Source organism: Myzus persicae, unplaced genomic scaffold (genome assembly GCF_001856785.1).
Source record: "Myzus persicae strain clone G006 unplaced genomic scaffold, MPER_G0061.0, whole genome shotgun sequence".
Taxonomy (NCBI): Eukaryota; Metazoa; Arthropoda; class Insecta; order Hemiptera; family Aphididae; genus Myzus; species Myzus persicae.
This window is the reverse complement of record NW_019104377.1, coordinates 363,034-377,437: the sequence shown is the minus strand read 5'-3', so window position 1 is coordinate 377,437 and position 14,404 is coordinate 363,034. Positions and strand designations below refer to the sequence as shown.

General features: G+C 28.6%; 2 protein-coding genes across 4 annotated transcripts; one reads left to right on the top strand and one right to left on the bottom strand.

The window, feature by feature from the left end:
- Nucleotides 1-2,757: 2,757 nt before the first annotated feature.
- Nucleotides 2,758-11,486, top strand: LOC111041654 (catenin alpha). Of its 2 annotated transcripts, XM_022325996.1 has the most exons (18): nucleotides 2,758-2,859; nucleotides 2,929-3,118; nucleotides 4,477-4,643; nucleotides 4,750-4,959; nucleotides 5,025-5,210; nucleotides 6,955-7,158; nucleotides 7,265-7,294; nucleotides 8,738-8,853; nucleotides 8,924-9,041; nucleotides 9,114-9,363; nucleotides 9,429-9,629; nucleotides 9,707-9,858; nucleotides 9,917-9,986; nucleotides 10,151-10,215; nucleotides 10,312-10,493; nucleotides 10,833-11,073; nucleotides 11,145-11,267; nucleotides 11,328-11,486. In XM_022325996.1, exons 1-18 carry the CDS (start codon nucleotides 2,758-2,760, stop codon nucleotides 11,484-11,486), a joined length of 2,766 nt encoding a protein of 921 aa, XP_022181688.1. The 2 variants fall into 2 exon arrangements, with proteins under 2 accessions (XP_022181688.1, XP_022181689.1); XM_022325997.1 differs by lacking the exon at nucleotides 7,265-7,294.
- A 1,387-nt stretch (nucleotides 11,487-12,873) lies between these two features.
- Nucleotides 12,874-14,130, bottom strand: LOC111041653 (enhancer of yellow 2 transcription factor). Of its 2 annotated transcripts, none has more exons than XM_022325995.1 (4): nucleotides 13,863-14,130; nucleotides 13,688-13,792; nucleotides 13,165-13,325; nucleotides 12,874-13,089 (listed from the first exon to the last, which is right to left on the bottom strand). In XM_022325995.1, exons 2-4 carry the CDS (start codon nucleotides 13,723-13,725, stop codon nucleotides 12,989-12,991), a joined length of 300 nt encoding a protein of 99 aa, XP_022181687.1. In that variant the 5' UTR covers nucleotides 13,726-13,792; nucleotides 13,863-14,130; the 3' UTR covers nucleotides 12,874-12,988. The 2 variants fall into 2 exon arrangements, with proteins under 2 accessions (XP_022181687.1, XP_022181685.1); XM_022325993.1 differs by having other exon boundaries at nucleotides 13,929-14,130.
- Between the last annotated feature and the right edge of the window lie 274 nt (nucleotides 14,131-14,404).

Below are 14,404 nucleotides of genomic sequence, written 5' to 3'. Positions count from 1 at the left end.
GCCGCAACTAGAGAGGAATGGGCCACGGTGCGAGTTAAATTTTGGGGCCCCTATTTCAATCCTTTATGTCTTAAATGGGCCCCCTAAATATTATAATGTAGCCCTTTTGGAGGTGCAGTGCACCCCCGCTCATTGCGGCGCTGCTCACCACCATTTCAGTGGTCTCCCACTGTGCATTGAATTCTTTTCTGTTGTAGATATGGCTAAAGATTCATTGCCTATATAGGAATAAGAAGTACCAATAATTTTATTAATGATACTATGATTTAGTTTTTGGGTTCCAAACATTGAGACATAAGCATGTTAGATTTTAATAAATTATATTTGAAAGATATGGCGATTGCAATATTGCATATTTAAATTTATAATATAATACAGTAAATAATAAGCATAGAATAAAAATTGTTAGCTTGTAAGAAGATGAAGTGTAAGAACAAACATCAATTTAACAATTGTCTTCATTGGATTAACAGATTATCTTAAAGTTCAAATTTAAATAGGTAATTTAGCAGTTAGAAAAGTTATTAAAACCAAGTTGCAAGCAATGAAGAATCTTGTATTCAATTTTTAAATCTTAGATATAAAAGGAAAATTGTTTATACATTTTTAACTCAAAATAAATTTAAACATTTGTGATTTTGTTAAAATTGAAAATTCCAACTCCAGACATCATATAAAATATTGTGAATTTAACTTTTTTTTAAGAGAACTCTACATTCGCCAATGGTGTCTCCGTCTTACCAATGTACAAAATAGCAAAAACTGTTCAACGCGGGACAACATACTTGTACTCCCTTTGTACTTATAGACAATAGCATAATGATTATTGTCAAAATACCACAAGTATGGGACGCATAGGGAAGAACATATCCTTAATTGTATATATGTAATCCAATTAATGCTACCACAGGTAGTTCTCCCCTATGACGTTGTGGAATTTTAGTAATTCTGTTATAAATACAGAGGGAGTCTGAGTTGTCCCGCACTCCCTCTAAAAACAGTTGTTTCCATGTTACACATTCGTCAGACCTCGACATCACATGCTGGAGTAGTGTCTTTCTTAATTCCAATGATGACTAACTTATGAGAAACCTTATTGTATTAAATTTTTAAGTGTTTTGACTGATCGAAAATATTCTCGACAATAATTTAAAAAGGGCGAAAACTGTTTACCCGTATGCCTACGTATATAAACACTAAAAAGAGTAAAAATATTTTGAAAATGGAATCATCCATAGAAAATGATAAAATAACATTGGGTGAATACCTATTTAAAGTGTTTATGGTAATGACTTATTAGTTATTAGTTATTACTAATAGGTTAATGAGTTATTACTTTACTAGTTACAGTAGTTACACCATGTCACCATGTACGGCATAAACTGCTTTAGGGTTTTATTAATTTTTTTTTTGATTATTTATATTTAATCAATATGTAATTTTTCGCTGGGTCAAAAAGCTTGAAAATGTAAATCAAGGTTCCTAATGCGTCGTTATGATAACAATATAAAAATGTTGAAGATACAAAGACACAATTTCTTTTATTATTAAAGTTGAAGCCTCGATAACAGGATCATTATAATATATAATGGCTTGTGTATAAAACTTTTTTCAAAACAACCTTTTTTCATGTACATTTTCTGTAACAGATGAATTAAAAAAAACGAATAATAAAAAAAGGACATCTCTATGATTCCGCCCCTGACTAGGAGGCTTTTAAGCTTTTATCGCTTCACTAATCACTTGCCAAATGCCAATCTTCACACATTTATTATTTTTATTTTTTTCAATAGAAATAGTATTACATTTGTAGTAATATTTCAGCAAGAGCCAGCCTGAATCCCTACTATTATCATTATTTTCACTAGCTCAGAGCTCTAGTTCTGTAGTGCTCGCGACCAAAGTATGTATTCGGCGTCGCAGCAAAATTGTTTTTATAGATCCACGTTTTAAATTGAAACTGTTAATTTATCGTAAATTGTTCAGTTAAAATCAAATTGTGTTACACTAAATGGTTTTTCCTGACAACATTGCGTAGCAGTCGTATGTCCTCCCGGTACGTCATAAGTTATAACAAATCACAATTTCAATCAATATGCAAAATTATAAACGTATGTTTGAATTTAAAGCAAGAAAAATCCCGCCTATTTAGGAATCTCTTTGGAAGTATATAATCAAAATGGACGTCTACGATGAATCATAATTACTCACCGTTTGTATGGGTATGTCCACTTATCTGCTTTGTGGAAATAAGGTAAGTACAAGAAAAAATCGATAGGTATGTCGGCAACGATACGAGTTTTGGACCAATTCACGCAACACCTTTCGTCTCCACATGATAGGTAAACACTCGGCCAATGAAAAGTGGTGAACCATACTGTCTTGGTAGGGCGGAGTTGTATTTGAGCGGTGGCCATGCGTATCAATAAGTTTCTGACATACCTTTCCTTCATGAGTCTTTATAAACATTTGATTATTCTTTATTTCTTTGTATTTTGTTATGACTAATGTTATATTATTGTTGTTTGATGCTAATGTTTCAAATGTTTGATTATTATTACGATTCACAATATTATGGCATTCGTATTCGGTGATATCATCGTTTCGTTCTCAGTTGTTCTGTGTAGTGCAATCCGGTATTCGTCATAACTTGGGTGTTGTCTTCATTAGGTATATGCGTACACTAATTTGAAAGTTCCAAATAGTTTACAACTATCTTCGACGTTAGTACAGTGACATAGAACCTAATAATACAACATGACTGATCAATTTGGTCCCATTACTCTAAAATGGGATCCCAAAAATCTGGAGATACGAACTATGTCTGTGGAAAAAACATTAGAACCATTAGTCTTACAAGTAAGTACCTACAGTTAAATCAAAATAATCATTTACTCAAAAAATACCTAATGTTGGAAACTGTTGCAGGTGACTACTTTAGTTAACACTAAAGGAACTTCACGTAAGAAGAAAGGACGTTCAAAAAGAGCTCATGTTCTAGTTGCTGCTGTTGAAAAAGCTACAGAGAATTTTATTGAAGTTGGAGAACAAATCGCTTTTGAAAATCCCGATATAAAACAAGAAATGTTAGCTGCAGTTGAAGAAGTTCGAAAAACTGGTAAATTCAAAATAAATCTCTTTAAAAGTTAAAAATCTGCTATATCAACATATACTTCTTTACAATGTTTAAAAAACATTGTTTGGCAATATATGAATTTAATGACACCTGTAGAAAACGTAAACATCCCTAGATAGATAAATTGATAAATTCCTTGAAAAAAAAGTATTCCACCGTATTTTGACTTGCGTAAACCCTTTCTATTATGGACATGGACAGTAATATTTTTCCCGATATCATATTAATGGATAACAATCTTCGTTCAAGTTCAAATATAATTTCCTACGTTTGTAGATATTACACAGCTGCATTGGCTGTCGCAATAACTGTTTCCAATTACATGTCAAGGCACGAATTATCATATTTTATACCTACTCTATTGCACGATAATAATAACATTTATTTTAAAAGGACTCCTCACCCGGCTCACCCGTTTAAAACGCACAAACAGTTTACAACTCATAATTTACTTCAAAATTAAAATATAAAAAAAAATCTTTGAGGTTCACTAGATAATAATCTAACTTCTAAATATGATAATAGGTCAATTCGCTCCAATATAAATCATAACAGAGTTGAATCGGTTATTTAGAAAGTAGAATTTGCCATGTTATGCGTTTGTAAGACAGAGACAACACATGCGGGTATGGCGTCCTCTTAAAAGCCACTAGCATACAACTAATATAACAACAAGTGCAATATAATTAAGTTAAAATTATCATAAATAAACAGTATATTATCAATATAATAAAACCAGCATCTTGATATTTGTCAATGATGTGCATCATCCACTAACTTTAGGATGTTAGCGTGATCACATGGTTCTCGACTCATCAGTCGCATCATTCACATTGCTCAAAAAGTGATTGTTCTTTGAGACAGAGTATAGGTAATATTAAATAAATACTCGCTAGTTAGACTTGAGTATATTAATCGATTGATATAATAAATGCCAGATTAAGTAATAAATAGGCCTACTTTTTTTAAATGCATTGCCTATAATTGTACTTCAGTTGTTGTAAAAGAGTGACGAGTTATAATATTCTTAAAGATTTTAATGTTTAATTTTTTTTAATATTTAAAATAGAAATTTTTGTATAAATACCTTAACAATATATTTAATATAACTAATTTTAAACTTATAATTTTAATATAACTAATAAATGACATACATTCATTTTTGCTTAAAACCCTTTAAGAAAATAATACATAACTATTTTTTGTACTGCTCAAAGAAAAGTGTGACTGTTTTGGTAGCATACTTTTATGATTGGTAGACTATAAGAATTTTTCAATTTTAATACAGTTTGATGTTATGTTTGGAAAAGTTGTGGCATAAAAGTTATTATGTTATATAGGTGATGCTATGAGTATTGCTGCAAGAGAGTTTGCTGAAGATCCTTGTGCTTCAGCGAAACGTAGCAATATGGTAAGAGCGGCAAGAAATCTATTGTCAGCCGTAACACGCCTACTTATACTTGCAGATATGGTTGATGTGCATTTACTATTGAAGTCTTTAAGAGTTGTAAGTATTACTAACTTTTATTAATTATTTAATATAATATTTTATTAAGTAGCTTATTCAACATATTAAAGATAAAAATATACCTATATTTTTAATTAAATTTTAGGTTGAAGACGATTTGGAAAAAGTTAAGAATGCTTCGAGTCAAGCTGAACTTCTTGACAATATTAAAGTTTTTGGTCGTAGTGCTAGTGAACTTATGAGTCAAGCTGCAAAACGTCAACAAGAATTAAAGGATCCTCAATTACGCGATGATCTAGCTGCTGCTCGTGCTATTTTAAAAAAACATTCCACAATGCTGTTAACTGCTTCCAAAGTAAAATTTTAGTAATCTAATATCCAACTAATGTTAAATTATAAATAATAAAATTTATTCTCAAGGTTTATGTAAGACACCCAGAACTAGCTGCAGCTAAAGCTAATCGTGATTTTGTATTGAAGCAAGTGTGTGAAGCTGTAAACACTATTAGTGATGTTGCCCAAGGTCGATCTGCAGCAATGAATGATAATGGAAATCAAATTTATGATGGCCCTGGTGAATTGGCTGCTGCACTTGATGATTTTGATGTAATTACATATAATTTAATTCATACTAAAGGAATTCAGAGGAAACATATTAAAGGAACACACAACACAACAATGTTTTTCAAATTATTATTAAATGCTAATTCATTGTAGTCAACATTTCTAAACACGATTTTATCAAAGTAAAATCTAAACAAAAATATTATTTAAGGAGATATTAGAATATCTAGAATTACTGCTTGATGTCACTATGGCCAAGGCTCAGCATAATCGCCTATCTTACACATGAATAAGTTGCTTGCTTTACACTATGATTTAACAACCAAACCATTTTATTGTTGTTTGATGTATGTTGAAATATGTGATTTTTGTGCTAAAAACACCAGAAGTATCAGAATGTCAATATAATGTTAAGTTTTTTTTATATTAAAAACACGAGATATTTACATTACGTACATATTTTAAATACAATGATTCAGTGCGTCAATTTATATGATACACATTTTAAATATTTTTTTTAAAAAAACTAAACATACCATATATGTACAACAAAAATTGGAAAATAGACTTAAAAGGTTGGTAAATTATTGTGTGAAGTGAGTGACATTTATACGTATATATAAAATACACCAGCGGTTCCCAAACCCTTAAAAAATTGTTTGTGTTCCGCGGAACCCTAATGTCTAATCCAACTCAACTACAATTTTTCTAAATAAAAAAAGGAAAATCAATTCTTCTAAACTCTCAAGTCTAAATAATATTTTTAATGATACTGTTAATGACTATTCATTATTAAAATTAGTTTTAAAAAAAATTTTCAATCAAAAATTTTTAAATAATAAACATTAAATGAACATCATTTTCTCAATAATCTCATACATCCGGCGGAACCCTTGACATTGTCCCACGGAACCCTAAGATTCCGCGGAACACACTTCTTAGACAATTACCACGGACCTGTCCCCTATGACGTCACTCCTATTTTAATTTCTCATAACTCATTGAATTATGGGAGTTTAAGCATTAAACCTATACCATTATCTTGAGAATTTAACATCCTTTCAAAAAAAAAAAAACTCATGTGTTTTGTGCTCCTTTTAAAAAATTCTATCATATTTATTATTATCAATATAATTGCAAATGGAAATTATTTCATACCCATTGTTGTCAATTGTACCAATTAAACTAATGAATGTGTATCAGATCTCATTTTCTTATGTATTTAATTTAAACTTCCACAAAATATAATTTTAAGATCTCAACATTTCAGAAATTTAATACATTTATCATGAATTTAAATAAATAATTAATGACATATTCAAATCTGATTTCAGAAGTCTTATCTGATATATAGATCAATTGGTACGATGGGACAATAAGTAAATACTTCTAAAAGGTTTTCTCACATAACCGTGTGGTATAGACATGTGTGTACTAAAGCTATGCATTAGGGTAGATGTACACACACATTAATTAACACTTATTATACACACAACCACACTGTTTACGCGCACATAAATTACTTAGTTCCTGTAATGAACTCCTTTAAATCAAACCATTTGCACTTATTTAATATATAAAAAAAGACCTGTTAAAGTTCTTAAATTATATGTCATTTTTCTATTGCATCTTAAACCTTAAGTATTAACTCAATGTTAGTAATATCCTATTACCAATATTATGATAAAAAAAAATTAGTATAAATATCATTTACTAATATGGATACAATCCATATTAATTTATGATTTTTTTAAATGTAGGTATCTTTTTATGTTTTGTATTTTAGGAAAGAATGGTTATGGATCCTCTTGTTTATAATGAAGTTCGTACTCGTCCTTCTTTAGAAGAACGACTTGAAAGTATTATTAGTGGAGCTGCATTAATGGCTGATTCTTCATGTACCCGTGATGAACGTAGAGAAAGAATTGTTGCTGAGTGTAATGCTGTGCGCCAAGCATTGCAGGATTTGCTGTCTGAATATATGTCAAATGTATGTATTGTTTCAATAAGTATACTAATATGAACTTTGTTTTAAAATATTACATGTAACCTTCACATTCCATCAAGAATTATTATTTTTATGTTGGTGTTTGCAGCAATTGCAACTCCAAAGGGTCGGAAAAAGGGTATGGTTTATGGTTTTTGTTAAAAACAAATTGTTCTTCCTTGCACTTAACACTAAAGTTTTAGAAATAGACAACAAAATAAATTCATTTTGTGTACCTTTTTTATTCACTGTTGGCAATTTTTTTTTTTTTAACTAAATTTGACACTTAAATCACTTAACTGTGTTTTCTTAGTAGTTGTACGTATTTAAAGAATTTTCCCACAACTTTAAATTCATACTTTCATTTATTAACATATTAAAATATGTTTGATTGCACGATCTTTTTTTTAGTGAGTCAAGTAGAGTTTAATATTTATTATTTAATACTGAATATATTATACTGATGCCAGATCATATAAACAAACACTCAACACTTAATGAACCAATAGTGATTGAATGGTCTAAGTTAATATATTTTTTATACAACTCAGCCTAAATATATAAAAAAATCCTTGTTTTATAACCATAAGTTTATAATAATTTATCATCCACTGTGTTTAATCTTAACACTATACTAAGTAAATTCCATAAACTGAGTTAATTGTATTAAACTCTATTTGAGCACTATTTATGGCACAATAGCAATCCTATAATATACAGTGTGTCTAGAAATCTTAGAATCCACACATTTAGGGATTACATAATATAACACAAAATGATTTAAAATTACATTAACTTATAATGGTCAACTTAAAGTATAGTATTATAAGTAATAACAATTAACATGTGATAAGTGATTAATAATCACTGATTATGTACCATTAAAAATTTAAGACTTTTTAATGGTGTTTAATGTTTATATATGTAAAATAGAAAATTTCAATCAAATCACTTTAAGATAATAATTAACAAATATAATGGTTTTCAAAATATTCATTATTAATTATCTATTTCTGATAATGATAACATATATTTATTAAATAAACTGTTTTGATATAATTATGCCTATTTGAATTATATACATGCCTTTCAATTTAGCAGTTGTATTTTTAAATGATTGCAAAATCAAAGACTCTATTATAGTATTATTTTATTATGTAGTTTTTTTTAAGCAATTTAAGTAATAATTCAGTCTTGTTTAATTCTTTTTTTTCTTTTCAAATATCTGTTGAGCGCCTAACAATTGTAACTAATTTGGAAGTACTTTGGTACAAATTTAAAACAATAACCACACCTGTGTTACCTTCAAGATCCAATTTCATTTTAATATGTAAATAATTGAGCTGGTACTCAGTAGTTTCTGTACTATTTGATATACTTGAGTTCTGTTCATACTTAATGGTATACATTGTGTATTACTGTTCTATAACAATGTCGCCGACAATGTTCAATTGTTTTTTTCAATTTTGCATGAATAAAAAGATCACTGTTGTAAGGCATGCCATTTGAATAATTTAGGATAAATGCTATAATTTTAAATGTAGAAATTAATTATTAATATTATTAACCTTCTATTTAATAGATGAGTGTAAAAGAAACTAGTGAAGGATTGGAACGTGCTATTGATCATATGTGTCGAAAAACTAGAGATTTGAGACGACAATTACGTAAAGCTGTTGTAGATCATGTGTCTGATAGGTAAAATAAATTGAATGTAAATGGTTAATATTTAATTTAGTTAATTCGTCTTTTGTTTGTTAAACTACAGCTTTCTAGAAACAAGTGTTCCATTACTTGTTTTGATTGAAGCAGCACATTCAGGTGATGAAAAAGAAGTTGAAGAATGTGCTCTTGTATTCACTGAACATGCAAACAAACTTGTTGAAGTAAGTTTAACTTTTATAACTGTTAATTGCTTGGTTGTTTCATTAATTTTATTTTAATGATTTTGTTTTCAGGTTGCTAATCTTGCGTGTAGCATGTCAAACAATGAAGATGGTGTAAAAATGGTACGGACTGCTGCTGCACAAATTGAGAATTTATGTCCTCAAGTTATAAATGCAGCTAGAGTACTTGCTGTTCGACCCCGCTCTAAATTGGCACTTGACAATATGGATGTTTTCAGAGATGCGTGGCAAGCGCAAGTAAGATTACTGACTGAAGCTGTTGATGATATAACGACAATTGATGACTTTTTAGCTGTTTCGGGTATGGAATTACTGTTGTTTAATATATTTTTAAGTTTGTGTATGCATTTTATTATTCTATTTTAGAAAGTCATATTTTGGAAGATGTTAACAAATGTGTTCTCGCACTACAAGAAGGATCAGCTGATCCATTGGATAGAACTGCTGGTGCAATCAGAGGCCGTTCAGCTAGAGTTTGTAATGTAGTAGCTGCTGAAATGGATAATTATGAACCGGGAATATATACTGAGCGTGTGTTAGAAGCGATTAAAGTATTACGTGATCAAGGTAAAATACAACAACTAATTATAATTTTATAGCAATAAAAGATTAAATAATGAATAATTTTTATTTATTCAATTTAGTTATGCCTAACTTTGCTCAACGTGTTGAGTTGGCGGTTGATGCCTTATCGACCAACCCTCCTAAAGAAGTAGATGAAAATGATTTTATTGATGCATCTAGACTTGTTTACGATGGTGTAAGAGAAATACGTCGAGCTGTCCTCATGAATAGGGTATACAATTAACTACATTTTTTGATGAAACAAAATAATAATAATTTGAATATTACAGACTGATGAAGAATTAGACCCTGAAGATATTGAGTTTGATGAACATTATACAATTGATACACGGAGTAGATGTAAGTGTTGTAACCTACATAAATGTACTAAGTTATGGTTGAGAAAAATTATTAAAATGCCTTTTCCTTTAAATTAGATTGGGGTCCAATCATAAAATTTTGATATTCTTTTTTTATTTAATTATTTATAACACTTTAATAATGCATGTTAAATAATTTTTTAGCAAGTGCTCATACTGGAGAACCTTTGGATGAGTACCCAGATATTAGTGGAATTACAACAGCACGTGTATGTATAGACATTATTTATGGTTTAACAGTAATATTTTAAAATATATTTCGTGATGTTGTTAATTTATTTGTCTTTATTTTTTATGTATTATAGGAAGCTATGAGGAAAATGACAGAAGAAGATAAACAAAAAATTGCTCAACAAGTTGAATTCTTTAGGAGCGAAAAGCTTAAGTTTGACCGTGAGGTAGCTAAATGGGATGATACAGGAAATGATATTATTGTTCTTGCCAAACACATGTGTATGATCATGATGGAAATGACCGATTTCACCCGGTATTTATTTAATTATTTATTATTATTATTGTTCATTAGTAATAATTACATAAGCATGATTTTTTACCCTTTCCCTGTTCTAGAGACAATTATGTCCAAAATATTTGTATCATTCACTGCTCCAGCCGCATTTTTTATACGTTCCTATATTTTATAATATTATTATTTTATGGTAAACGTACAATTTATGGAAACTTTAATTTGCATTATTTTAAACTTTAATAATTAGATTATATTTTTAGAGCCCAAAATTAAAAAAAAAAAAATAAGAAATAAATTAAAAATATTGTATTTTACGGAGCAGTATAAATGTTAAATAACATCAATTTTATTTTTAAGTGGCCGTGGACCATTGAAAACTACTATGGATGTTATAAATGCTGCTAAGAAAATTTCAGAAGCTGGAACAAAATTAGATAAGCTTACTAGACAAATTGCTGACCAATGTCCAGAATCGTCAACCAAAAAAGATTTGTTAGCTTATTTACAACGCATTGCTTTGTATTGTCATCAGCTGAACATCACTTCTAAAGTTAAAGCTGATGTGCAAAATATAAGTGGCGAACTAATTGTTTCTGGGGTATGATACTTTTATTTTATCAATGTCAATGCATTATTTTCACACAATGAAATAAAATAATAACATTTTAGTTGGACAGTGCCACATCTCTAATTCAAGCTGCAAAAAATTTAATGAATGCTGTTGTATTAACTGTGAAGTCTTCATATGTGGCCAGTACAAAATACCCTAGACAAGGAGCAGATCTCCAAAAAGTAATTATTTTATTTTATGAAAAAGAAAAGTTAATTTTTTAAAATTATTTATTTCCATAGCTTGTTGTTTGGAAAATGAAAGCCCCTGAAAAGAAACCACTTGTAAGACCAGAAAAACCTGAAGAAGTTAGAGCTAAAGTGCGAAAAGGTTCTCAAAAGAAAGTACAAAATCCAATAAAGGCTTTAAGCGAATTCCAAAGTGCTACAGAATCTGTTTAAAACGTATAATAATAACTTATTGCTATTTAGACGTTTAGCTAATATTGATTTGAAAAATAAGTATATTTACTTGTACATTAATCAATAAAAGTAAATGCCAAATAATACTAGATTCATTAAAGTTAAACATTTAATATTAATGAAAAAAATAAAAATTCAAATTTATTGTTTTATATACATGGTCTTATTGCCAAAGTTAATGAATGACAAGATGTACTTGATATGTTGGCTAAAAAAATTCTTAAATATCCAAAATAAATTATTTTTGTTGTAAGTATTAAAATCTACCAACAATCACTGTATAATCTTAGTTGATAATTAGTTTGTTATTAATTATTATAATATTTTATATTATAATCAACTTTTTTTGTATTTTTAAAATTAGATTCTCATTTACCAAATAGTAGGGTAAAATATTCTACAGTATTATTTATTATTATTTATACCGTCCTAGAAATTACATTTTAGCATTATTATTAAATTTATACAAAAAATAATAAGTACTTATTCATTTTTTTCTGTCTGGTAGAAAATTTTTTTTTCATCATTTGTCTAGATCTTAAGTATTAAGCTACATGCTTAGCACATTTTTGATATCTTATATTATTGTGTACCATAAATTATGTTTTTAATACAAAAATAAATATACCTACCAAGAATCAACATTTTTTTTTGTATCTTTAATACAAAAGCAATTTTGAAACTTTGTAAGTTTAAAGCAATCAAAATGATTCAATTTTAAGGGTTGTTTCAAGTAGTGAACTATATCTAGTTGGAACTTTAAGGGTATAAAAAACTAGGAAGTTGTTTTGCTACACAGTAAGTATCAAGTGTATCTCGTCATTGAGTAAATCACTATAATGGATGTGTTAAATTTGTACAAGATCTACCTTACACATCAGATATCAGCTGATCAATCATCATTGAACAATATTTCAATAAATACGGAAGGTTCATTACAGTTTTATATCTGCAGTAGTGCAGTACTGATCTGTTATATTATCCCCGCCACTAAAATTTGTTCTTTGCACTTGCCATAATAATAAATATATCACATTAATAATTAAAAAAAAAACTATTCCATTACTACAGATACCTATCATAGGTATTTGTAAAATAATATTGGTTATTCGAAAACCAAAAAACAACAGTTTAATTATAACTAATAACCACCATTGGTTTAATTTTCATAATTTTGCTATACATATTAAAAAAAGAATTACTATCACTTATATACTATTTGTTATCATTATTAATATTTATTTTTTTGTAAGTTCATTTCAATATCCTATTTATTATAAATGGTGGCAAAATAACAAATCTGGGTGGTGGAGCAATAAAGATGTCACATGACAGGCAGAATGTAACAAACCAACACAATACTTCATTTAACTCTACTTAAAAGCAAAATGATTTGTTTTCATCTTAAGATAAATTGATTATTTTAATAAAAACAAAGTTGTTATTTTTCTATATGTACAAATTAGAGCAAGACTTGTATCTTAAGATTCACTATCTGTTTCATCAAAATATCCGGCTGTTTGTAGTAATTTATTTTGTACTTTTACTTTTAATTCTCTTTTGATTGTGTCTGGTAACATCCCTATAATGGTTATCAGTATTAAATAATTGGCTCATTCATTTATACACATATTTTGTTATTTTTTAAATATCATACTTCTAGCATCAGGGGCAATATCATTGAATAAATCGTTTTCAGTTATGGCTTGAACTTTTTGTCCCTTAGATAAACGGTCCTTTAGCTTTTCTTTGCATAACATGGTCACTTCATCCATCCAACCACATTCAACTAATCTTCGACATACTAATGACTTGAAGCTGTAATATAAAATCAATAAATAAAATTCATCTGTTTTTAACTATTTAGTATGACTGAAATATAGACTTAATATAAATTTAAAAACCTAAGAATATTTTTAATTGAAGCACTAAAATATTTATTTGATATTAACTATTAGTTGGTTTAATTCACACAAAGCATTTTTTCATTTTATTGACAGTTTAGTAAGGTGTAAAGAAAAAGATAATTTGTTATTTGTTTAATCATTGCTAACACTTAAACCTTGAATTGGATGGGTATAATTATATTTCTTCAACTACAAAATGTATTTTGTTTAGAGACATTGTGCACATAGGTATATAATGTTATTACTTATTATTAATGAAACAGTTATAATTACTTTTCTTCATCTACAAACGTCACTTCGTTTTGAGACATTGTGCAGATCGGTATTTTATATATTATTGTTGATGAATAACAAAAAGCATTCGTTTAAGTTTGATATCTGTGTGCATTAAATATGTTACATTCAAATAAATTAGTTAATACAGCTTGAAATGTATACTTATACATACTATATAATTATTCTTAATATAAATAGAATATAAATATTAGATAATAGTACTATTCAGATATTCTACATTTTAATATGCCTATGATCCACGAGTGCCGGACGTATTTGAAGTATTTTTAATTACAGGCCATAATATTAGGCCACGAGCTGTAAATAAAACGAATGTTACAACATTACGGTAGACTTACAAACTGACACGGCAAAAAAAAAAAATATAATATTTAAGTTTTTGAAGTTAGAATAATAAAGATACTATTATGTTGATGGCAGTCAAGGTTTATCTATAAACCTTGGATGGCAGTGACCAGTTTTATATGTTATCTATGAAACAGACTAAACAGTGGCAGTTATCTATGATTATGTCCAAAAAGATATTTGTTATGAGCACTGGATTATTCTGCCACCAGGTGCGCGTCGTTTGATAGGAGGGCACGTTATAATCATGAATTAAAATACATATCGTAATTCGTGGTTACTATCATGATTAGATGATTTAGGATGTTGATGACTTCTGCATTTTTTTCCTTTGATTCTATACAATGC

Excerpts from the sequence above, each read along its gene's own strand:
- LOC111041653 (XM_022325995.1), bottom strand. The coding sequence starts at position 13,725 with ATGTCTCAAAACGAAGTGACGTTTGTAGATGAAGAAAA. Across the intron at positions 13,326-13,687 it reads ACGTTTGTAGATGAAGAAAA|CTTCAAGTCATTAGTATGTC; the intron begins GTAATTATAACT and ends TTTATATTACAG. Across the intron at positions 13,090-13,164 it reads TATTGCCCCTGATGCTAGAA|GGATGTTACCAGACACAATC; the intron begins GTATGATATTTA and ends TAACCATTATAG.
- LOC111041654 (XM_022325996.1), top strand. The coding sequence starts at position 2,758 with ATGACTGATCAATTTGGTCCCATTACTCTAAAATGGGATCCCAAAAAT. Across the intron at positions 4,644-4,749 it reads TATTGAAGTCTTTAAGAGTT|GTTGAAGACGATTTGGAAAA; the intron begins GTAAGTATTACT and ends ATTAAATTTTAG. Across the intron at positions 9,364-9,428 it reads TGACTTTTTAGCTGTTTCGG|AAAGTCATATTTTGGAAGAT; the intron begins GTATGGAATTAC and ends ATTCTATTTTAG.